Source organism: Melanerpes formicivorus, unplaced genomic scaffold (genome assembly GCF_026170545.1).
Source record: "Melanerpes formicivorus ecotype bairdi unplaced genomic scaffold, bMelFor1.0.p_v2 SCAF_24, whole genome shotgun sequence".
Taxonomy (NCBI): domain Eukaryota; kingdom Metazoa; phylum Chordata; class Aves; order Piciformes; family Picidae; genus Melanerpes; species Melanerpes formicivorus.
The window spans coordinates 3,006,780-3,031,788 of NW_027142376.1; the positions used below are offsets into that span (position 1 = coordinate 3,006,780).

Below are 25,009 nucleotides of genomic sequence, written 5' to 3' on the forward strand. Positions count from 1 at the left end.
AGCAAAAAAACACCAACCCCAAACATAGCCTCTCTCTTCCCCACCCCAGCAAACCCTTCCACCACCCACCAGCGTATTATCAGGGTCTATTTAAAATTTAACTGGAGAGGCACAGCTGCTTTGAGACCTTGAATAAAAGTTACAATTCTAAAGGCTTGTGCAAACATATTTTTTCTTGTGTAATAATTTGGTTTGCAATTTACAACTTCAGATTTACTTTCTATTTTATTGTCTGAGTTTTAGGAATTAGGAGCTCTCACTGATACCAGTGAAGACAACAAAAAGCTGCATTCATCACCTTTGGAAACACTATCATCTTTTCAGCCCAGGGTGCATATTCCAAGTACAGAAAGGGAGACAGCACATAAATGGATGCTCACCCTATCATCTTCCTGCAATTTGTTAATCAAGTATCTTACCCCAAAATCTCATTTTTACAGAGAAGAGGAATACAGTAAAGAGGATACTGCAAAGGCTTAGTGCTGATCACCTAATAAACATAATCACTTTTTACAAAGAATTTCACAGAATCAGAGAACCATTAATGTTGGAAAAGACTTCCAAGAACATTGAGTCTAAACTAACACTTCACAGTGTTAAACTAACACTGTCAAGTCCACCACTGAACCATGTCCCTAAGCACCTCATCTACACCTCCCTGGGAAGCCTGTTCCAATGCCTGACCACTCTTTCAGCGAAGAAACATTTCCTAATATCCAATCTAAACCTCCCCTGGTGCAAACTGAGGCCATTTCCTCTCATTCTCTCACCTATTACCTGTGAGAAGAGACTAAGACCCTCCTTGCTACAACCTCTTTTCAGGGAGCTGTAGAAAGAGGTAAGTTCTCCCCTTGTCCTCATTTTCTCCAAGCTGAACAACTCCACTTCCCTCAGCTGCTCCTCACCAGACCAGTTTTCCAGACCCTTCACCAGCTTCACTGTCCTTCTCTGGACTTCCTCCAGCACCTCAATGTCCTTCTTGTAGTGAGGGCTCCAAAACTGAACCCAGTATTTAAGGTGTAGCCTCACCAGTGCTGATACCAGGGGGACACTCTCTGATAGAGGCCAGGCTGCTGTTGGCCTTGCTGTAGTGAGGTGGGGGTCAGTCACAGAAGGTGAAGCACACAGCCTAAACCAGAAAGCCTTTCCAAATCAGTTGTGTGTTTCATTTACCAACACAACTTTAACAGGGCAGGGTACAGCAGTCCCTAGTTTTGTATATCCAGGTATGTATATTTGTATTCTCTGAGTCAATAACATGGTTTTTTTTTTTTTTTTTTTTAATTAGCAGCTAAAATATATACAGCATTTGCAAGGTTTTCCATAGAAACACATACTGTGACTATAAACAAAACCAGTCCACATTTAGCTAACTAAATGGATTGACCCCTAAATAATTCCATTCTTATCTCTAAGCCAAAGAATAAAGCTTTGGTAAGTTAATCAGTGTGCCCTGGGAGAGTACCTCTCATGGCAATTTTAGCCAAACTGAGTTGGGGGCAGGGGGAAAGGTCAGTAGACACTTAAATCTGTAAGTATTTCGGGTAATACCACTCACTAAGAACAGGCATAGACCACAAACTAGTTTCAGTTTCAGTTTGGTTCTCTTACAACGTAATTTCACCATTCAGACTGACATGAATGAAGTGAAATCATTAATCTAGCCAGCTCACAGGAGGCAACATTACTGCCTTTGTTGTTTATTTGGATTACCAGGCTGAAATCACTGACAGCAAGCACAGCTTCTTTCTCCCCAGGCCAGGTAAGAGACAAGAATTCCATGTCTGTATTTTAAGGATATATTAAGACCTGTATTACCATCAGTGGTGCAAAGGCAAGAAGGTCTGCGACAATAAAGTCTTGAAAATACATCAGGTCATCTCCAAACTGCATGCAATAAAAAGTTTGTATAAAGATTAGTTTTGCTGAGCTGAGCATGTCACGCAGTAATCCAGGGAGGAAAAAGTGTGACACAGACCAGAGGACATGATAGTGACTTCAGTGTTTACAATGGTGAAGAAGTGGCCTCTGAACATTTATGACTGTGCTTTGCAGCACCCCATGTGCCTTTTTCTGGAAGGCCAAATTAAGTTTGCATTAGCAGAATCCAAATAGGAGAACCAAGCTCTTTCCTATTTGCTCCTGAAGTCTGGGAAGGCTTCATATGCACTAGGAAATGGTGCAATTTATCATAACTAAGAAGCATTAACTGTTTCATTTACCAAAATATTGTGGAGAGTACTCTCTCCTGAGTGATTTATGAAACACTCCTCACTCTACTGCATGATGTACCAGAGTCACCCCATGTTAGTCAGTGGGGGGAATTTAGGATTACAGTATCTCTGTCAGATGAAAACAGAAGCTGCATGAGAAAAACCATGGAAATACAGCTGTGTCTGGTCTTGAAGATTTCCATGACAGCATGAGCTGGCAATTTGTAGGAAAGATGTATTCTGTGCATTAACAGGAACTTTTGAGTACAGTGCATAGGCAAAACTCCATTGTGGTTCTGAAAAGACAAAGCCTTATACATGCTTGAAGGTTCTGAGACTCCTTGTACCAGCAGCAGTGCCATCCTTCCACTATATGCATTGCTTGAACTATACAACTTTACTTGGGTTGTTCAGAAGAGATGGAAAAACATGACATCATGTCTTCTCTTTTTCAGTACATGGATAAAATATAGCAAACAATCTCCCCTTGTTTTACAGATCCCTGCCTTCTGCTGCACCATAGTGCCTCTTTTCATCTGCAAAGCTCTGTCTGTGCTTTGGCCAGGTCTGAAGAAGTGGTGCCTCCTCTTCTCCATTGGAAGGGACGGAGCAGCAGGGGTGGCTAGCCGGAGTTCAGTCCTCTGGCAGAGAGCTTGATATGGTTTTGTTACTTCTATGTACAAAGAGACTTCAATTAGCTGTATGTGGCCTGAGACAAGAAAGCCTTTATAAGCTTCAAAATGGCCTACAAATAGTGCTTCTGTTCCTTCCCTGATGCGCGGGACTCTCCTGCGGGACATAAACTGGCTATTGTGTTACTGAGACAGCTGTATCTGGGCTCTATGTGGAGCCTGCCTTTTCATGGGCCATTTACAAAACTAGCTAATTTAGAGACTGCTCAAGTTTGTCTTAAGAAACAAGGTGTCTTTCAAATCAGAATGAATTCCCTGGGTGCGGTATTGCTTGCAAGCTATTCAAAGTGAGAAAAAGTGCAAAGAAATCACGGCAGCAAGCAATCACTGGAGCAGCAGCACTGACACAAAAGGACTGCATGCCTGACCACAGGCAGAGGGAGCTGAAACTTGCTCTTGTCTGAGAAAGAGCAGGGCTCTAGAAAGGAACCCTGCTCTTCCCAGCTGGTGCAGGCAGGGCATTTTAAACAAATGTGTGGGGAGAAAGAACAGGTAGAGCATCACTAAGGAAAGAAAGATACAGAACACCACTGGCCTGACTTTCTCTAACAAAGTGGTTTCACCTAGAAAGAAAATAGGGCTAAGGCAGCAAGGTTTTGTCAGGCTTCAGTGAAGACAGTGCCCTTCACTTCAGCGAACAGCTTGAGAATCAGAGTTCAATATAAAAAGTGCACAATTTACAACAAGAATAATGTATCAAAGAAGAGATAACTTTATCATTATGTTTGCATAAAGACTGGATGTCACTGCAACTCTTGACTACAGAATACACAAAATTGTATACCATTCTTCTGAAATGCACACTTCTGTACATTTCTAAACTCACAGTAGTTCTCCTTTGATATGAGAAATGCTAACTCCACTCAAGCTGACTTTCTGCAAGTGAGGAGAAAATAAGACAGTAATAGATACAGATAATTGGTAGCTAGAAGTTATAGCATCCTCACTGCTAACTTGGAATGCAGAGAAGCAGCAAAGCTGAGATGCAGAAGAAACCAATTCTGAATTCAAAAGTGATCTAAACTGAGAGAAAAGACACAGTATCTTAATAGCAGAAATTAAGATGCAATAGTCCATGAATCCCGAGGCCTCAAGCTGTTGAAAATCTCTGAAGAAGTCAGCATGTTTCCCAAACTCTAACAGAATTAAAAGCATGAAAACATTTAAAAGAGCAAAGCTGCAAAGTAATAAAAACTGTGAGGTGTCAGAATTCTTGCAAAGTGTAATGAATGCTGTTAGAGTCACCTTTGTCACATGTGCATTAGAGCAGTCACAAGCACAGGAATAGCTATTTCTGTTCCTTGCAGCTTCTTGGCCTCATTCAACACATAGAACAGTTGCTCTGGCCATGAATTAGGGATTGGTAGCAAAAGCAATAAGAAGACATCTGCACTTCATGTCAATGTCAGAAGACATGGAAGCAAGTAAAAAAGGTAAACAGATACTTACTGTAGATACAGACAATACATAAAGTAGAATAATGAAGAGACAGGAGAGGAAAGGAAAAACTAAAGTAGGATTCTAATATTGCCTCTGGCAGTATTAGTTTATTTCCTCTTTTGGAAATGTCACCCAACTAACATTTCTATAGAGGTGCTCACTAATTGTGTAGTGCACGTTTTTGAGCTGAGCCACCTCACACACCTTTAACTTCAGTGCCAAAGTATGTTATGTTTGCAGATAAAAGCAAAATTACCAGGGAACTGAGCACTTAACCTGTAGCATTCAGTATACATTTGAGAGATAACAGCATTTGGAATTATGTAGGAGAACAACCAACAAAATAAGAGGAATACACCGAAAGCCTCAAGATTTTCCAGGGCAAGTCCTAACTTAGCAACAGTGATGGAAACCATTTAACACCAAAGCGTTCAGTAGATTAACTCAACAAAGCAGCCTGCAATTTATTTGCTGAAGTTGCCCACTGATTGTTTAAGAGCTGAGAGAATACAGGCCAAAGACAAAGCAAGTGCTTTTTGTAACTATTAAATGAGGCACATTAAACAAGAAGTTTTGTTTTCCAAAGACAACACTGTAACCATTACTGCATCAAAATCCACCACCAAATGTACTGAAAGCTCTACTATCAAGATCCTAAGCAATAAAACTACCTATACATGTGAATTACCCACCTGGATCCTCTAATGCATAGCATGATATTTATCCAAGTTTTAAATCAATAATGTTGGCTTCCTTCCACATGCAGCACTTCCTGATGTGTTCACAGGAAACAATTCTATTTTGTAAAATTTACTGCTTTTAAAATAATGACATGGAGAAAGGATGACAGCTGACAATAGCTTTGCTGCTGCTTTTTGCAGGAAGGTGTTAAGGTCTCCAAGAGAAAACCTTTACCAATGAAATTCTTCTCTGAATCACACAAAATCGTTAATCATGTAATCATCTATTACCAACTACTTTTCCATGCAGAGGAGACCTTATTGCTTTCTACAACTACCTGAAGGGAGGTTGTAGCCAGGTGGGGCTTGGTCTCTTCTCCCAGGCAACCAGCACCAGAACAAGAGGACACAGTCTCAAGCTGTGCCAGGGTAGGTTTAGGCTGGATGTTAGGAAGAAGTTCTTCACAGAAAGAGTGATTGGCCATTGGAATGGGCTGCCCAGGGAGGTGGTGAAGTCATCATCACTGGAGGTGTTCAAAATGGAAGAGACTGGATGGGGCACTTGGTGTCATGGTTTAGTTGATTAGATGGTGTTGGGTGATAGGTTGGACTTGATGATCTTGAAGGTCTTTTCCAACCTGGTTAATTCTATTCCATTCCATTTAGAAACTGCATCATGGCAAAAAAAACCCAAAATCCAGAACATTCATTTTTTTGATTAAGGATCTCCTTGACTTGACCACAGCTACTGCCAAGCTTTGCTGTCAGCGTCACTTTCCCAGAAAGATGGCTACATGGGTATCACCCCTTTTCCCTCAGATGGAGACAAAATATACTAGAAGTCACAAGGAACTCAGGTCTCCCTACAGCACTATTTTGGTGTTATCAAGTATCAGCAGAGAGACTGTGGAACATCGAAGTCACACAAACAAGAGTGAGATAGCCTCAAACACTGAACTGCATTTCCTTTTATTGCCATAACATAATTGCCTAGTTGCTCCACACTGATTTTGGACAGTGACCAAGAACACAGGACTCCCTGTCAGCAATTAACAGGATTAAATACTTCTCAGATAATTTGTCATTGTTTACTACTAATTTGGAATGACTAAATCAGTACCACTACATTCTACTCCTCCAACTTATACGCGTCTAAATTAACCAGACACCTGTCCTGTCTACAAAAGAGTAGGTACTGTTGTTTTAGTTGCCTTCACAGACAATTCTGTTTCAGATTCTGCAAGAGGTAGGGGTATCTTACCAGGACTGGTTCTGTACAGCTCAGATGGGCTGCTGACCTTTTGGCTGGAGGGAATCCGCTGATGGTAGAGTGGAGGTGTTTTCACTAGGAGGGAACGAAAAGCAAACTTCCTCTTCAGTAAAAGCTAAAATGTGGATAGTGCTGTTGAAATAAATAAATAGACAGACATTTCCTTACCATAGGATGTCTCTGGTGACAGGGGAAAAGCTGGTGTGGATAGGACAGTTTCATTTCCACTTTTTGATGGAGAGAAGACTCCTCCATCTATTTCATCTTGGTAACGTGCAACAGCCATCTAGGAAGGGCACAAAAACCAAAACAACAGTGTGAAACTTCCCACTTAAGCCTACAACAGAGTGGGGCATTTTTCATCAGATCAGGGAATGTTTCATATAATCTGATCCACTATTGCAGCAGAGAGATTCTGGACCACTGAAAACATGCAGACACATAGAGAGGACAAGAGCAGGACATCCACAGACACTGAATTGCATCTCTGAGATAACTACAGTCATTAGTGTTTCTTACTGCCACAATGCAACTGCCCAATTGCTTCATGGGGACCTTGGCTACTGAACATGAACTTGCTACTCCTGTTGGCCACTGCTTCAAGAAACATGTCATGACAAATTCTTCATCCTTTACCTCCTTGGTCTTCCCCACAGGAACTGGTGATCCTGGATTTACAGCCTGGTCTGCAGCAGGAGACTTCATCCATCCAAGCCTGTTATACAATGGCTGCCCAGGGACATCATTGTCATACTGCCCAACACTTAACTTTCTGATCCTCCCCTCTGCAGCACCATCATCTTGCATGCTTGGTGCTAAAAATGAAGAGGCACATTGATTAATAAGCTTTCCCCCTCCCCCCAATTAGAGCTGTTAAAGCAAACTTCACAGTTCTGCCTTCAGTGATTCCATTCAAGAATGTTCATTAAATAACTGATTTCACAGCTGTTTTACAAAACCACACACAGAGGGAAACAACAAAACAAACCAACTAACGCACAAAAAACCATATCAAGACAAAATCCCAACCAAAGAAAGAAACAAATGAAACCAAACAAAAAACACAAACCAAAACAAACCAACAAACCCTAACCAAAACCAAACCAAACCAGAAAAAGGCAGCTGGAGTTAACCTTGCTGACATAAGAGGAGATACTTGAACATGTCCAGAGAAGGGCAATGAAGCTAGTTAGAGGTCTCGAGCACAAGCCCTGTGAGGAGAGGCTGAGGGAGCTGGGGGTGTTTAGCCTGGAGAGGAGGAGGCTCAGGGGAAACTTCATAGCTCTCTACAACTACCTGAAAGGAGGTTGTAGACAGGTGGGGGTTGGTCTCTTCTCCCAGGCAACCAGGGGCAGAACAAGAGGACACAGTCTCAAGCTGCACCAGGGGAGGTTTAGGCCGGAGGTGAGAAGAAAGTTCTTCACAGAAAGAGTAATTGGCCATTGGAACGTGCTGCCCAGGGAAGTGGTGGAGTCAACATCCCTGGAGGTGTTCAAAAAAGGATTGCATGTGGCACTTGGAGCCATGGTTTAGTTGTCATGAGGTGTTCGGTATTAGGTAATAGGTTGGGCTTGATGATTTCTGAGGTCTTTCCCAACCTGGTTGGTTCTATATTTGCAGTACAGCTGGTTGCAGAGTGAAGCAGCATGTTTCTGCTGATGCTCGGTTTTGAAGAGCTGACTACCAGCAGAGCTCGCCAGCAGGGGCCGCTGCGAGCAACCAAACAGGAAAACTCCATCCCTAACACATAGCAGCTCTCAGCTGCTTTCCAGGACTGCATTTCACACACATTCGCTCCACCCTCCCGCAAAAAAAAAAAAAAAAAAATTGCTGCTTCTTAGCTAACACAGACCCTGGCCCTTATCAGCCCAGCTCACCACGCATCTTTTGTGACACACACGGCAATCACACTTCATCACAAACATGAGGCATTAGCTACAGACAGGAGCTGTAACCTTTTGGATTCTGAGGAGTGGAGCACAGGAGTAAACCTGAGCCAGCAGAATGATCCAGGATACTCAAGGGCATAAAGCAATATTTGCTTCCAAAGTCACTATTAAGAGCATCATTAGGCACAGCTTTATGATTAGCAGGGGTTTAGATTCAGACATGCACTTCCACCACAGACTATTCCTGCAGTAATTGTTTTTTCCAACCTTTCCTTCTCAGAAAGAGCAAGCTGACAGTAAGGATCTCACAGCAATCCAGTACACAGGACAGTCCAAAAAATAACAGTATATACAGCACTTTTGCAGATACTCCTCTGAGAGCTGCAATGGTCTGTATAAGCAAAAAGATCTTTGAGAATGAGCTATTTCTCTTCAAAGGGCCAAGGATTTCTAAAAGAGCTTATTTTCATTGTTTGGTGTCATTTAAACTCTTAATTGAAATTCCAGCTCTAAGTATGTGTTGATTAAGCATACACCCTACGCACTCTGATAATCACAGAATTGTCAGGGTTGGAAGGGACCTCAAGGATCATCTAGTTACAAGTGTCCTACCATGGGCCTCACACTAGATCAGGTTGCTCAGAGCCACATCCAACCCAGCCTTAAAAACCACCAGGGATAGGGCTTCTACCACCTCCCTCAGCAACCTGTTCCAGTGTCTCACCAGCCTCATGCTGAAGAACATCCTCCTGACATCCGATCTCAATCTACCCATTTCCAGTTTTGCTCCACTCCCCCTAGTCCTATCACTACTTGACATCCTAAAAAGTCCCTCACCAGCTTTCTTGTAGGCCCCCTTCAGACACTGGAAGGCTACAATAAGGTCTCCTCAGAGCCTTCCATAATAGGTACAATCAAGGCATATAGGATACGTGCTTATATTCAGGTCCAGAGAAGGGCAAAAAGCTGGTGAAGGGTCTAGAGATCAGTATAAATACATCCAAAACATCTTGGAAAAGATATAACTGAGCATCTGGTTTTGTGGCACAGCACTGAAGACTAAAATACTTTTTAAACACCTCATCAGACCTATTCTCCAGACCCTTCACCAGATTCATTGCACCTCTCTGAACCCACTCCAGCACCTCAATGACCTTCTTGGAGTGAAGGTCCCAAAACTGAACCCAGGACTCAAGGTGTGGCCTCACTAGTGCCAAGTCCAGGAGGACAGTCACTTTCCTGGTCCTGTTGGTCACAGTGCTGCTGATCCAGGCCAGATGCATTCATACACTCATGTAATTTGCATTCACAAATTTGTGAAACTCAAGGTTCCTACACTGTCAATATAGTTCCCAGAAAGCTGCAAACAGGTACCTCAGGGAAAGGACATTTTCCTAAAATAGACTGGAAGTACTTCACATATCAAATTCCCAGCAAGTGTTGGACAACTGAGGGGAATAGTTGCAATAAAGCTTAGAGCAAATAACTTGAAAATTAAGTAGTCAGCAAAAAAATTACTTTTACTTAGCTATTAGTTCTGCAAATTAGTTTTGCAGAGTTGCCTCACAGCAAAACAGATGTTTAGAGTTATTAATTTAAAAGGCACGTCTTCCAGTGCAAAGTGTCAGGAGCCAAGACTTCCTAGAAGTCACATCATTCATTTTTGCTCTTGTTGTTGAGCTTAAAGTTTTGGCAGAGCTTCATAAATATCCCAGGAGCACACACTTATTTCTCTGAAACCATTCTGTATGCTTTTATTTATCTCTTTTCCCTGGTGATCCACAGAACTAATTTTATTTTCCCCAAAGAACAAATAATAACATTCCAACAGATCAACATCAGAACAGCATCAGGCATTTATCTTGTCAGAGGATTCTCACCATGATAATGCTACAGCTGGCAGAAGCACGGCAGGTCATTAAAGGTTAATCTTTGTTTAGTTTCTTTGGTTTCTTTAGCTGCTTGGCTTTCCTGGAGTATTATTAGAACTATTAGAAAGAAAACAACACTAAGCTAAAAAATCATGCCTGCAGTGGCACATGAATAACAGTGCTCTCTCTGCTGTATCAGCAGTTGTCCCAGCTCAACTTCAAAACCTGTTAACTCTTTGTGTGTTGTACATGTTTGTATTTCCTAAGTGCATGAGGCACTACGTGCAGATGACACTGTGCTTTGTCTGTAAATTAGGCTAAGGTAATTGTGCATTATGTTATCTCTTTTATATTAAACTCCTTTGATCTCAACTCTTTCCAACCTGGTCCATTCCATTTCATTCTATTCCATTCTTTATCTCAGCCCAGAGGGTCTGGGGTTTTTTTTTTGCTGTTACTTCTCCCTCACTTCTGTGCTGGGGGTGAACAAGCAGGTTAAACCACTACAGCACATTAACTTGTTACAGGCATCTTGTTGCTCACTTCTCTGTAAGGAGCTTTAAATTGCATTATGACTGTGCATCAAGAGGTAAAATCACCTTTAAAAATCTGAATGTTTCATTAGGCTATTCATCAGCCCTTCTACTCCTCTGCACTGTTTCTCTTGGTAGAGAAAGTTTCTGCTTTTGAAACAAAAGCAGTGTGTAACGGGGCAGGGAAACACACATAAACCCTATAAATAAACTTGAAGGGAGGAAAATAATATGATACATTGAATCACAGGAGGATAAAAATGCTTTTGAGTCTCTAGATTCATGTTACCTTGGTTAGCACTACAAATAAGTAAACCCCATATTTAGCAGGTATTTATCCCTTGAATTACCTGCAGTCTCCATAACATACTGCATCATTATCAAAATAAGACTTATTTGTTCTCCTTTAACATTAAAGATTCAGAATAGACTGGAGTAGCTGAATTGGAAGTGACCTACAACATTCACCCAGTCCAGCTGCCTGACCACTTCAGGGCTGACCAAAAACCAAGGCCTGCTATCAAGGGCATTCTCCAAATGCCTCTTCAATGCTGACAGCCATGGGGCATCAACCACCTCTCCCGGAAGCCTCTTCCAGCATTAGACCACCCTCTCAGTAACACAGCATTTATTTACGTCAAGTTCCAACCTCCCCTGACAGACACAGCTTAGAGACATTCCCATGTGTCCTGGCACTGGGTACCAGAGAGAAAAGATCACTACCTCCCTCTCCACTTGCAATCTTCAGGAAACTGGAGAGTGAAGTGAGCATGGTCAGTCAGCCTCTTTCTCTCCCAGCACAACAAAGCCAGCACTCCTCACCTGCTCCCCACAGGACATTCCTTCCAGACCTCTCACCAGCTTTGTTGCCTTCCTCTGCACCTATTCAAGGACCTTCACATCCTTTTTAGAAGGTAGGGCCCAGAACCACACACGATACTCAAGGTGAGGTTGCACCAACACTAAATACAACAGGAAAATGATCTCATAAAGCAGTTTTGTTTGACAATACAGCAATAGAATAGAATAGAATAGAATAGAACAGAATAGAAAAGAATAGACCAGACCAGACCAGACCAGACCAGACCAGGTTGGAAAAGACCTTCAAGATCATCGAGTCCAAGCTATCACCCAACACCATCTAATCAACTAAACTATGGCACCAAGTGCCACATCCAGTCTCTTCCTAAACACCTCCAGTGACGGTCAGTCCACCACCTCCCTGGGCAGCACATTCCAACAGCAAATCACTCTTTCTGTGAAGAACTTCTTCCTAACATCCAGCCTAAACCTCCCCTGGTGCAGCTTGAGACTGTGTCCTCTTGTTCTGGTGCTGGTAGCCTAGGAGAAGAGACCAGCCCCCACCTAACTAAAACCTCCCTTCGGGTAGTTGTAGACAGCAATAAGGTCTCTCTTGAGCCTCCTCTTCTCCAGGCTAAACAATCCTAGCTCCCTCAGTCTGTCCTCATAGGACTTGTGCTTCAAACCCCTCACCAGCTTTGTTGCCCTTCTCTGGACACGTTCCAACAACTCAACATCTTTCCTAAACTGAGGGGCCAACTGCAGAGAAGTTTAGACAGTTCTGGATGATATCAAGTCACCAAAATTTAGCTTCAAGTTGGAGCCATTAATTGCAATATCTTACATCAAATGTAAGACCAAATACATTCTCACTTAGAGCATCTTTTGAAAATCAGCAAAGATCTACATCAACTTCAGTGCCTAATGAAAAAGTGTTCCATTTTTAGATTTTATTTGTAGTTCTGTAGCTAAATGGGTGATCAAAGATTCTTCAAACCTGTTCAAAATCAAAAGCTTTGAACCCAATACAATTAACTGAAATTTCACATCAGCATTAACAAGCTTGAAAATTCTATCACACTGAAAACCTGGAAAGTACAAATTGAGGCCATCAAAAGGGGAGGGGGGGGGGGGAGATGAAAAAGATTATTCAGTTTTTAGAAGATAGTAATCTTAAAAGTTCTGTGCTTAAATTAGCCAACAGATTGCAAACATGGTGAGTTGCTACAGCACTGAAATACAAATATCAGAACTTGTAAAACAAACTTGTACCACTTTGATCATCAAGACTTGAGTAACAGTGAAGATCATCTTCTCTGGAGAGAGCTTAAGCAAAGTTAACTATTAGGTCACAGAGAACTTCTCATTTAGTACAACCAGCACCAGAACAAGCTCTCAAGCTGCACCAGGGGAGGTTTAGGCTGGATGGTAGGAAGAAGTTCTTTACAGAAAGAGTGATTGCCCATTGGAATGGGCTGCCCAGGGAGTGGAGTCACCATCCCTGGAGGTATTTAAAAGAGGCACGGATGTCTTGTTGAGGGACATGGTTTAGTGGTAGTAGCTTAGCAGTAAAGGTGGGATTGTGAGCTCTAAGCAAACAGTTGGACATGATGATCTCAAAGGTCTCTTCCATCCTTGACAGCTCTGTGATTCTACGATCAAACAGATACACTTCAAGCAAGCTTCTCGTCACAGTTTCAACCTGTGTCAAAAGTTACTATGACCTAAAAGAGACTCCAGCAGTTCAATCCACAGATTGATATAACTCAGGGCTGTCTTGAGAAAGATGAAGACTCCCACGAGGATGTTTTTTCAGTGCCCCTTTTACAGACCTCAGCAGAGTCAGGAAGGCTGAAATAAGGCACTGGGGAGAATTACGTCAGCATTGCAGAAATTCTAGATGCCACTGCCTATGCGGCAGTCAAAAGAGACCTGTGTAACTCTGACTACCCATTGCTGTGAGCCATGGGGATTCAATCCAACAGGAGGCTTAACAATTCATCAAGGGAAAAAAAAGTCTCTATGTCAGCTTCTAACAGAGGAGCCTTCAGGGACTGACCCACATACTAAAAAGCGTTACCACAACACTATCCAAATCCAAAGTGATTTTTTTTTCCCTCTGGTACCATTTATCTGCTACAAAGTTTAAGTTTTCTGCAGAAGGTATTTATTTAACAATCAAGTTTTCAAGGCAGTCTTATGCTTAAATCAAAGCAACTCTATTTTAAGAATGTACCAACCTTTTCCTGTGTGATAGCAACTACAATAGGGTTTGTAGCGTATTGTTAGTGAATGCAAATAAGGCAGATGAGGTTTTGGACAAGCTTTGTTCTCCTATCATTTTACAACTGATTTCAGATGTTCTGGGTTTGCTCTCCCACAGAATATCAGAGAGTGAACAGGAACATCTGGAAGAGTTCAATGCTTTTAAGAATTATTATTTAATGAACTACGCAAAAAGGGCTTCTTCCTCTCTCCTTTGTCTGCAGATACACTATAGCATGATTTATGATACTGTAACTTGGACCATCTTCAAAGATATATTTTCAATGGAGGAAAGATCTCTGAAGATGTTCCAGAAATTTCTAATCAGATGTTTAGCCACCTTATTATGTTTTTTTCATTTAGCATACAGGGGGGGTTGGCAGGAAGGGAAGATGGCTGTGTTTAACACTATTCTTCAATGAGCTGACCAACTACACTGCCACCAAATGGCTGTGTGAACCCCACCAAATTAGGTGACCTGAAGACATTTTACGATGGTATTTTCAAACAAAATAACTACTGCATGAAGACGACTTAGAATAACAGTATCACAGTATCACTAAGGTTGGAAGAGACCTCGAGGATCATTGAGTCCAGCCTGTCACCACAGACCTCATGACTAGACCATGGCACCAAGTGCCATGTCCAATCTCCTCTTGAACACCTCCAGGGATGGTGACTCCACCACCTCCCCAGGCAGCCCATTCCAATGACTAATGACTCACTCCGTGAAGAACTTTCTCCTCACCTTGAGCCTAAACTTCCCCTGGTGCAGCTTGAGACTGTGTCCCCTTGTTCTGGTGCTGGTTGCCTGGGAGAAGAGACCAACCCTTTCCTGGCTACAACCACCTTTCAGGTAGTTGTAGAGGGCAATGAGGTCACCCCTGAGCCTCCTCTTCTCCAGGCTAAATTAGCTGAGAGCAACATTATCATTTCAACCTTATGGAAAATAAAGGCATCTCTTCCTCATACTCGCCGATTTGGATAGACATAGAATAGAAACATAGAATCATTTTGTTTGGAAAAGACCTTTAGGATCATCAAGTCCAACCATCATCTAACTATAACAAGGCTGGTGCTCAACCATGTCCCTCAGCACCACATCTCTGCCTTTTTGTAGCACTTCCAAGGGTGGGGATTCAACCACTTCCTTGGGCAGCTTGTTCCAGTGTCTGAGAGTCCTTTCAGTGAAAAAGTTTCTTCTAATGTTCAACCTAAACCTTCCCTGATGCAACTTGAGGCCATTTCCTCTTGTCCTGTCACTTGTCACTAGAGAGAAGACATGCATCACTTGGTCACATCAATGGTCACACGCAAATGCTGACTGCATGTGTTCACATGCTTTTGCCTTGGTTTGATCACATATTTCTTCAACTACTTCTAACATTTTTCTGAAAATGCTATCATTTTTTTCTGAAGATGTTATAACTGTAACATCTTAAGAATGAACAGTTGGGGGATGGGGATGAGACATGGGTGATGGTAATGGTAGGTTTTACTGACAATGTATCATCTCTATGTAACTCACTTCATGTAAAAGCAAAAAAAAACCAGACAATTTTAATTTGCAGTGCACTGGTTCACCTCTGATCCTGTGATAAGTAAGAGGCATGGCACTGATCGAGAAAAGAGGTCATCAGCTCTACATGCTTCATAAAGACACAAAAAGAAGCTGCTTCCACAGAGTCCACCTGCTTCTTCCTATTCTCAAAAACACTGAGCACTTAACCCAAGACATCATTTGAGAAAGAACACAGAACCCTGCTACATGATTAGTCAGTACTTTGTGCCATGGAATGCCAGGGACGGGGAGGAAGAACTGCCCATTGTAAGTGCAGATCAGATTTGTGATCACCTGAAGAACCTGAAAGTGTTCAAGTCCATGGGACCCGACGGGATACACCCATGGGTACTGAGAGAACTGGCAGATGAGGTTGCTAAACCCCTCTCTATTGTATTTCAAAAGTCATGGCAATCTGGGGAAGTCCCCACGGACTGGAAAAGGGGAAACATTGCCCCCATTTTCAAAAAGGGTAAGAAGGAGGAACCAGGGAACTACAGGCCAGTCAGTCTCACCTCTGTGCCCAGAAAGATCATGGAGCAGATCCTCCTGGACTCACTACTCGCTCAAAAGAATAGTGAAGAGGTGATTGGGAACAGTCAGCATGGCTTTGCCAAGGGCAAATTCTGCCTGACCAACCTGGTGGCCTTCTATGAGCAGGTGACAAAATTAATAGATGAGGGGCGAGCAACTGATGTCATTTACCTGGACCTGAGCAAAGCCTTCGACACTGTCCCGCACCACATCCTGGTCTCCAAACTGGTGACACATGGGTTTGATGGGTGGACCACTAGATGGATAAGGAACTGGCTTGATGGCCGCACCCAAAGAGTGGCTGTCAATGGCTCCATGTCCCAGTGGAGGCCAGTGACAAGCGGAGTCCCTCAGGGATCAGTCCTGGGACCTGTCTTGTTCAACATCTTTGTGGGTGACACGGACAGTGCACCCTCAGCAAGTTTGCTGATGACACCAAGCTGTGTGGTGCAGCAGACACGCTGGAGGGAAGGGAGGCCATCCAGAGGGACCTTGACAGGCTGGAGAGGTGGGCACAAGCCAACCTCAGGAAGTTCAATAAGAGCAAGTGCAGGGTCCTGCATCTGGGTCGAGGCAATCCCAGGCACAAATCCAGGCTGGGCAGTGACTGGCTGGAAAGCAGCCCTGAGGAGAGAGACTTGGGGGTGCTGGTGGACAAAAAGCTCAACATGAGCTCTCAATGTGCACTTGCAGCCCGCAAAGCCAATCAGATGCTGGGCTGCATCAGGAGAAGTGTGGCTAGCAGGTCGAGGGAGGTGATCCTCCCCCTCTACTCAGCCCTGGTGAGACCCCACCTGGAGTACTGTGTCCAGTTCTGGAGCCCCTATTACAAGAGGGATGTGGAGGTGCTGGAGCGTGTCCAGAGAAGGGCCACAAGGATGATCAGAGGGCTGGAGCACCTCTCCTATGAGGACAGACTGAAGGAGTTGGGGTTGTTCAGTCTGCAGAAGAGAAGGCTCCGAGGTGACCTAATTGTGGCCTTCCAGTATCTGAAGGGGGCCTACAGGAAGGCTGGGGAAGGACTTCTCAGGATGTCAGGTAGTGATAGGACTAGGGGGAATGGAATGAAGCTGGAGGTGGGGAGATTGAGGCTGGATGTGAGGAGGAGGTTCTTCACCATGAGAGTGGTGAAACCCTGGAATGGGTTGTCCAGGGAGGTGGTCGAGGCCCCGTCCCTGGGGGCAGGGTGGATGAGGCTCTGGCCAGCCTGATCTAGGGTAGGGTGTCCCTGCCCATGGCAGGGGGGTTGGAACTAGATGATCCTTGTGGTCCCTTCCAACCCTGAATGAAACTATGAAACTATGAAACCTATGTTAAGGGTACATAGACTGGTTTGGGTTGGAAGGAACCTTAAGAGAACATCTAGTTCCAACCCCCCTGCCATTGGCAAGGACATCTTTCACTAAGACCAGGTTGCTCAAAGCCCCATCCAGCCTGGCCTTCAAGACACTTCCAGGCTTGGAGCCTGCACAGCTTCTCTAGTCAAGCAGTTCCAGTACCTCATCACCCTAATGGGAAAGAATTTCTTTCTAACATCTAATCTAAATCTAGCTTCTTCCAGCCTGAAGCCATTACCCCTTGTCCTGTCACTGCATGCCTTTGTAAAAATTTCTTTTTTATACACGTGTATGCAAAAATCAAGGAAGAGTCAGGCAAAGAGATGTAGCTGCCTATCTATCAATCAGTGCAGAAACATGCAAGCGAAGAGAGGTATGAATGCACCGCAATGTCCATCCCAGCTGACACACATGTTTCTTTAAGCTCATTCTTCCAGCTTTGCAGGGCAGTGGAAACACACACATGCCTTCTTAAGGCAGACATTTCCTGCATACTCATGCAGGAAACCAGATAACCCCACCATGCCTTCATAATTCAGTCCTCAAGTGAGGCACACACACAGCGCATCACTTCAGTCCCATTCATCTCCAGTACTGTTTGCTCCAGCTCACTGCATCATTCATCCATTCAGCTTCACTCAGCCATTCAGCCTTAATCTGCAAGCTCCCTCCATCACAGACCAATTCATCCTTTTGACACACTTGTTAGGTCAAGGGCTATGCAGGGTACAGAGCTATCCCTAAAACTTGAATGTATAAGAGCAACCATTACTCATCAGCAGACAACTGCTGCTTTGGTTATGGTTATCCTTTATTCATGGCTATTTCCCCATCTTCCTGGCAACCAGCATTTCTTTGTGCTATTAGTTAACACCTCCTGTGCCACAGTAGTTTCACCAGTTAATTAATTCCCTTGGAGAATCTCCAGCTTATCCCAATTTTGTGAGTCAGCTCCAAGGTAAGGTAAACTACATCCAGCAGGCCTGTGCTCTGTTACCACAAACTGACAATGAACAACAACATATTCATATTATTTTAAGGGATTATTTGGCTTCTATGATAATGTTTTCTGTCTAGCACAGCACATATTTACAGCCTTTCACTGCAGGTAAGCTGAGTACTTCAGCTTTGCTGCATGTGTGTGCATGTGCAGGGGGACGGAGTCAGACTAAACACATGCTTCAGCTGTGCGTTGTGAAAGGAAAGCAATACTCAAGTCTGAGGAGGAAGTTTCCATGGCATGAATGTTAGGTTGTTCCCACACAAGCAGAAACAGACTTTTAATTTCAATCAAGCATCACCAGTTACATTTTTATTTGATTTTTTTCCCCCTTAAAACCATTTAAACTTTGCTATGTATCCCAGTGAGTCCCAAGAATAGTTCTTGCTATTCTCAGTATGGAGAAAACAGACTTTTTCAGGACTTTTTCACAACATTGACACTCCAGAGGATTTGGCAGACCTGCATACCCTAAGGCCACTTTCTCTACCACTCCTCACACAGATATTGCGTGCATACAGTATGTGAAGACAAGGGAACTGTCTAGCACTTTCAAAAACTATGGGAAGATAATATTTCCTTGTCTTTCAATCTTTAGGCTTGCTGTTCCTTTTCCCAACCACAGCCAAAATAGACTAATTTTGCTGCTTCCGTTTATCTGAGGCTTATCATAGAATCAATAAGGTTGGAAAAGACCTCAAGGAGCAAGTCCAACCTGTCACCCAAGACCTCATGACTACTAAACCTTGGCTGCTTCCATCTGACCATACCAATTCACAATTTCTCCTTGCAGCTGGAACACTCCCTTTACATCAGATGATGTATGAAGGGAAAGACATTCTATGTCTTTCTCATTCTTAACATTCATCTTGTCAAACTTCCCTCTTGTTTTGTGAGCACCATGCACCAACAATTCTGTATACAGCAGCAGGGCAAGTCCAGAGGTGTAAATAAAAAAAACCCTACAGTGTTTGGAAAAAATCTTTAAGTCCTAACATCCCAGTCTCAAGCAGACTGCCACATACAGGTTGTTTTACCTTTGGAAACATGGGCACTTTTGAAATCAAGCTCTTACCAGTACATACTGAGTTATACTTGAAAAAGGCAGAACATTTTAGCACTTCATATAAAAGCAAGCCTTAGAATTTACTATTACTGTGCTAAGGCTATCCAAAAGAATATTTCTTTGGAAAAAAATCTCTTGTACAATTAAAAGCTATTCTTACTTTACTTTGGTATTGCATGCTGAAGCACATGCAGAAAATGACAGGTGAATCCTGACATCTACAACCTTGGCTTTGGAGCCAACACCCTAAAATACTGAATTTACGATTCTCATAGCTCTGCTTCAGCGTTAATCACAATTTCCTAATGGTGTTTAGTGACACAAGGGAACAACTGTTCCTCACAGTGTAGTTCCCGCAGATCAAGTCCTTATCACAGCATAAGCCTGCTCTGTTTTAAAAGCTACTAAAATGGTCATTCTGCTTGCCCCCACCTCCAGCTGTGCCTTCACCACTCTTTCACGTGGCATTTGGTCCACACTGCAAGTTTAACTCTTCAATCTGGTAGAGAACTAACCCAGAAGAAAACCTTCAAACCACTAAACTAACAAACTAATCTAACAAAGTTCACCACTGCAGAGTTTTCAGTTCTGATGCAGAGTTGAATAGGGCAATGCATGTTCAAGGATCATGGAGGCAGCATAAGGTCACCTCTCTTGGGAACAGTCTGCTGTGTTCCAATTGCATTAGACACGATGAAACTGCACTGATCATCACAATGAATATACTCAAAGGGTCCAAAGGGCAGGCAAAGGACTCAATACACATCTAAAATTGTTGCTTATCACTCAAGAGCATGGCATGTGATCATTACACAACAGGAACATCTCGAGACCCTACCTACATTAACCACATTCAGAAATAATTAAACTTTAGAGCACTCAAAGGCACTCAGATGCTAAAGGCCCTGACTCAATTATCTAAATCCTCAATATTCCTACTCTGTTCCTGCCTCTTGTGCCAGAAGATGCTATCTCCTGAAGTAGCAGCTGTTGGAAATGATGATGCTGTAGCTTACACCCCCCAGAAATGTAAACTAGTAACACCTCTCCACACCCCACCAAATTAGCAGCCGGAGGAAACACCCCCATTCAGTTTTGCTGCTTTAATGAAGTTAACTATAAATTCCCTACAAGGACCACAAACAGCTGAGAATAGCCTAGATAGCTTTATACTAGGAGTATGTTAAGAGACTACTAAGGCTAGAGCATGCTAACCAATCTAACAGCACTGGCAACATAAAATCCTGAAAAACAGGGTAAAATGAAGGGAAGCTGAGCACAGTTGAATTTCACTAGGAGGGGTGGAAGGAGTCACTGGAAGCAACTGCCCCAGGGATGGAAACACAGGTGAAGGTATTACACAGCTTACCATGCTGAGAGGGATTCCTGTTTGTGACCTCTAATCTTTCATGGAAGCCAGGACTTCCGCCAAGCCCTTCCACATCAACATCAAGGCTGGTGAAGCCATTTACTTGGTTTCTGTCCCTGGTGACACTGTTAATGCGGGTTGGGATAGGTTCAAATGTAGGGTCTAACTCCAAGATCAGCCTGTTCAGTTGTTCAATGGACTGATCAATATCCAAAGTTGGAGAAGCTGGTGAGTCTCCTGTGTTCTGTTCCAGATCCAGGCCATTTGTGTCCCTCTGAGGCATTGGCCTTGACTTAAAGCTCTCAGCACTGACATGTTCTGCAGTTTCAGAACCTGGCACACTTCCTAGACCCCTCTGCACAGCATCCCTGCTGCTGGAGCCACGCACTGGGGTGTCTGGGACTCGGGACGGGCTCTGGGCGCTGCCTGAATTCTCCACAGTGCTATGAATGCCAACCCTAATCTCATTCTCTGGGGCAAAACCATACTGGTGAGCAGTGACCATCTGCTGCTGGCGTACCCAGGTCTGAGTAGAGTAGTTACTTGGGCCATAGTCTTGAGGCTGAGGGCGGACAGAAGGATTCCGTTGCAATTGTTGAGTTGACTTTGTCTCAGTGCTTCCAAAAGATCTCTCATAGAGGGGATCCACACCAATTCCCAGATCTGGGGCAAAAGCATTGTGATGCTCTTCCCCAATGTTACTTCCAAAACCATCTGAAAGAAGTGAGTTCTGACTGCTCTTGTGGCAGTTAAAGTTCCCTAGGTGGGCAGAGTGCTGTCCTTCTGAGGAAGACAAAGTCCCGATGCTGTCCACGCTGTGAAGGTCGTGATTAGGCAATTCATCATCCAGAATATCAGTCTCCCTCTCCTTCAGCTTGCTGTCTCCATTCACATGAACTTGAGCTGGTACTACATGGCGAATCCCACTGTACTTCACTCGAGCATCAGTCATATCTTTGGTGGTGTTGACAGAATCCTCCAGACCAAAGCCACTGAGTAACTGGTCCAGTTCTGCCTTCTCTTGTGGGCTCAGACCTCTTTTGGCTCCTGGTACAAGGCGCTCTTCAGTCTTGTCTGTCCTGATGGAAGCTGTTGAGTGTCCTGAATCACTGCTGACTGACAGGGTATGATCACTGTGATCAGGACTACCAGTCACAGGAACACCCTGTGCAACACCAGGGATGCTGCTGTCTGAAGAGCTCTTCTTTCTCACTTTTGCATACAAGCTGCCATCAATGGGACCTTGGGTATGAAGCACTGTGAAGATAAGTAACAGGGAAGGGGAGAGAAAAGGAGAAGGCATTACATAAGGGCTTTGGTGTCACATCACGATAGAAATACTGCTAATACTGCTAGTATTGTTTCTGCCAAACTAAACTGGCCCTGCTAATGCAGCATCACCCAATGGCATTATCCTTGGTCCACACATTTCAATTCATACCAGTTTTCTTGGTGGAAATAGACATGCTATTCATAGCTCTAGATTAAATACAGTTCTCTCTTTTTATGCCATTTTGAATGTATGTCTGTGGCTCCATAAACTCTTAATCCCAGTCTGATGAATTACACTCTTACAGTGGTAGAAATCTGAGAGGCAGCAATCATGCATTCCATGAACAGCAGGAACCTTCCAGCAACACTTGTATACCTTGAATGTGTATCATGCAATTGCCAGTTCACCCATTTCTACTCAATGATTTAACTACACTACAAAGAATCATTTACTCCTTCTCTGGGTGGTGCAAGAAAAGAAAGGCTTTCAATCACAACTGCAGTCCTTGGAATGTGTATATCTATGTATGTAAGGTGTCTTCACAAAGGCAGACTGAGGAAATTGTAAGACTATGCAATTTGTATGCAGGTGTGGAAGACCCAGTGTGCACTTCATGTTTCAATTTCAATAAGCACGGCCATAATCCCTTAAAAATCAGTATCTAACTCCTTCCTCCCCAATGATATGCCCAGTGTGCCCAGGTGGCCAAGAAGGCCAATGACATCCTGGCCTGTATCAGGAACAGTGTGGCCAGCAAGAGCAGGGAAGTCATTCTGTCCCTGTACGCAGCACTGGTTAGGCCACACCTTGAGTCCTGTGTCCAGTTCTGGGGCCCTCAGTTTAGGAAAGATGTTGAGTTGCTGGAATGCATCCAGAGAATGGCAACAAAGCTGGGGAGGGGTTTGGAGCACAAGCCCTGTGAGGAGAGGCTGAGGGAGCTGGGGTTGCTTGGCCTGCAGAGGAGACCTTACTGCCAATTGTAGCCAGGTGGGGGTTGGTCTCTTCTCCCAGACAAACTGTGTCAGAATGAGAGGACACAGTCTCAAGCTGCACCAGGGGAGGTTTAGTCAGGATGCTAGGAAGAAATTCTTCATAGAAAGAGTGATTAGCCATTGGAATGGACTGCCCAGGGAGGTGGTGGAGTCACCATCACTGGCAGTGTTTAAAAAGAGACTGGACGAGGCACTTGGTGCCATGGTTTAGTTGATTAGATGGTAAGTTGGTAAGTTGGACTTCATGATCTCAGAGGTCTTTTCCAACCTGGTTAATTCTGTATTCTGATGGAAATGACTTTATTTCTGATCTCTTAGGTATTTTCTCAACCCAGGTTTGTGAACAATAATTTTTAACAAACAAATGCAGGCTTAAACATGGGTTCAGAATATTTCTAGCCAATGCAACGATGTTGCAGGAAAATACATCTACTAATTTTACTAAGGCTCTGTGCTGAGACCATCAAGTTGCCACTTCCAGTTGCAAGAGCACAACTTAGCATGCTTCACTGACATCAGCTATTCATGAAAGAGTTGGGTGAGCCAAGTTTTAACTTCTTACAGAAGTGGAGGCCTTCACTGAAGTTATTAGATTGCTTTTGAGCCCAGAAATTAATAGAATAGAATAGACCAGATTGGAAAAGACCTGAGATTATAGAGTCCAACCTATCAAGTGCTCCTAGAATCCATGAACTCTGTTGCTTCTTGCTATCTCAAGGTACACATCCTTGATTTTTGAAATCTGATATATTGATTTTCTATCATGCTGCAGCCATCAGCCCATCTTCATTCTTTCTTTTCAATGATCAACCAAAAAGATATTGTGAAACACACAGCAGAAAGTCAAGAGAATCACAAGGTAAAGACCAAAATCTCAGAATTGCCTCCTATGTATGCATCTATGCATGTTTTACCATACATCTAGGATTTCAGATATTATATTTTACTGCTAACAGGAATCAAGATATGCACTCACCAATAAATAATACAAAATACATAGAAACTGGCTAATTAAAGTAGTTTATAAAACTACCTTTTTGCTTCCTCAAAAGTCCCCACACAAACTTGAACAGATTTTTATATAAAATCAGGAAGTAAGGGGAAAAAATCCATTTGAGTTAAAAATATTACTCTGACAATCATCTCCTCCACATTACTTCAGTAATACCAACACTGGCAGTGGATAAAACCACAGAACGCTGAATACAGGGATTTCCCTTTGGACTATTTTAAAAGCTCAATAGTTTATTTGAATCCAGCGTATTTTATCCAAACTGCTTTTTCCTACCTCTGCCTGTCAGGGATTTTTAAGGCTCTCCATGACATTATATACCACAGAGAAGAAACAAAACCGTAGGAGGCACATTCGTCTGATCGTTTATTGGACTTGTTTGTCCAACTCCCACTCACATCACACAGGTAAGACCAACCTGAGCTAGGCTACAGCTACAGTGCTACAAATTAATACAATTAATTCTGTTTCTTATCAAAAGGATTGGAAGTAAATATCTCTACTGTCTGCCAAGCCAAGAAAGTACAGCAAGTTCAACTTTCAAAGGATGTAATGCTCATCTATGAAAACATTTATTCAGAAACTTCTGCTTAATATAACTTCCTACCTACCATTTGAGAAATGTTTGCTAATCAGAAGATCAGACCCTTACAGTTTAGGAACAGGCAGATTTTTGTCAAAGGTGATCAAGAGCTTAGTCTACATCTGTGGCAGTTCCAGAACCAAAAGAGCTGTGGATTGCCCTGTGTATTTCAACACCACCATCGGTTTTCAAAATATACTTTAAACGGCATTGTGATCACAAAGTTTCTAATATAGGAAGCTTTAATAGGCAAGTATCATCTTAGAAAAAGCATTATTGAGAAACTGTACCCATGATGGCAATGAATTAATCCGTTTATAGTGGCAAGAAAAGTGGTCTGGTTGGAAAAAGCCTCCATTACAGGACACACTGCCAAGTTTCCATCCGTTCAAACGCACACTGGAGGTTAAATGATAGGTTCCGTAGATTTTTAGCTAATCATGAAAGGACAGCTTTTTACTTATTTAAGGACTAGGTACTATTACTCTTCTGATTTTAAAATCAGCATGTGCAAAAAGACCAAAATACCCCTTTGTTTAGAACAGGCCAGGGGGAAAAAAATGCAGCAATTCCCCTTGCTGTAGAACCTCTCGATGGGCAAATTCTTAGAAGTTTGCTGGAAGTTAAT

General features: G+C 43.1%; 1 protein-coding gene across 9 annotated transcripts in view; it reads right to left on the reverse strand.

The window, feature by feature from the left end:
• The window catches only part of TNS3 (tensin 3), a 247,229-nt gene that overhangs the window by 45,108 nt on the left and 177,112 nt on the right, over positions 1 to 25,009 (reverse strand). For 8 of the 9 annotated variants that reach the window (XM_068152603.1, XM_068152599.1, XM_068152597.1 and 5 more), the window contains 4 exons: positions 20,522 to 21,778; positions 6,932 to 7,110; positions 6,464 to 6,581; positions 6,287 to 6,370 (listed from right to left, as the gene is read on the reverse strand). In XM_068152603.1, coding sequence (XP_068008704.1) covers positions 6,287 to 6,370; positions 6,464 to 6,581; positions 6,932 to 7,110; positions 20,522 to 21,778 — 1,638 coding nt within the window. The remainder of the gene's footprint in view (positions 1 to 6,286; positions 6,371 to 6,463; positions 6,582 to 6,931; positions 7,111 to 20,521; positions 21,779 to 25,009) is intronic. The other variant, XM_068152601.1, reaches the window with a different exon arrangement.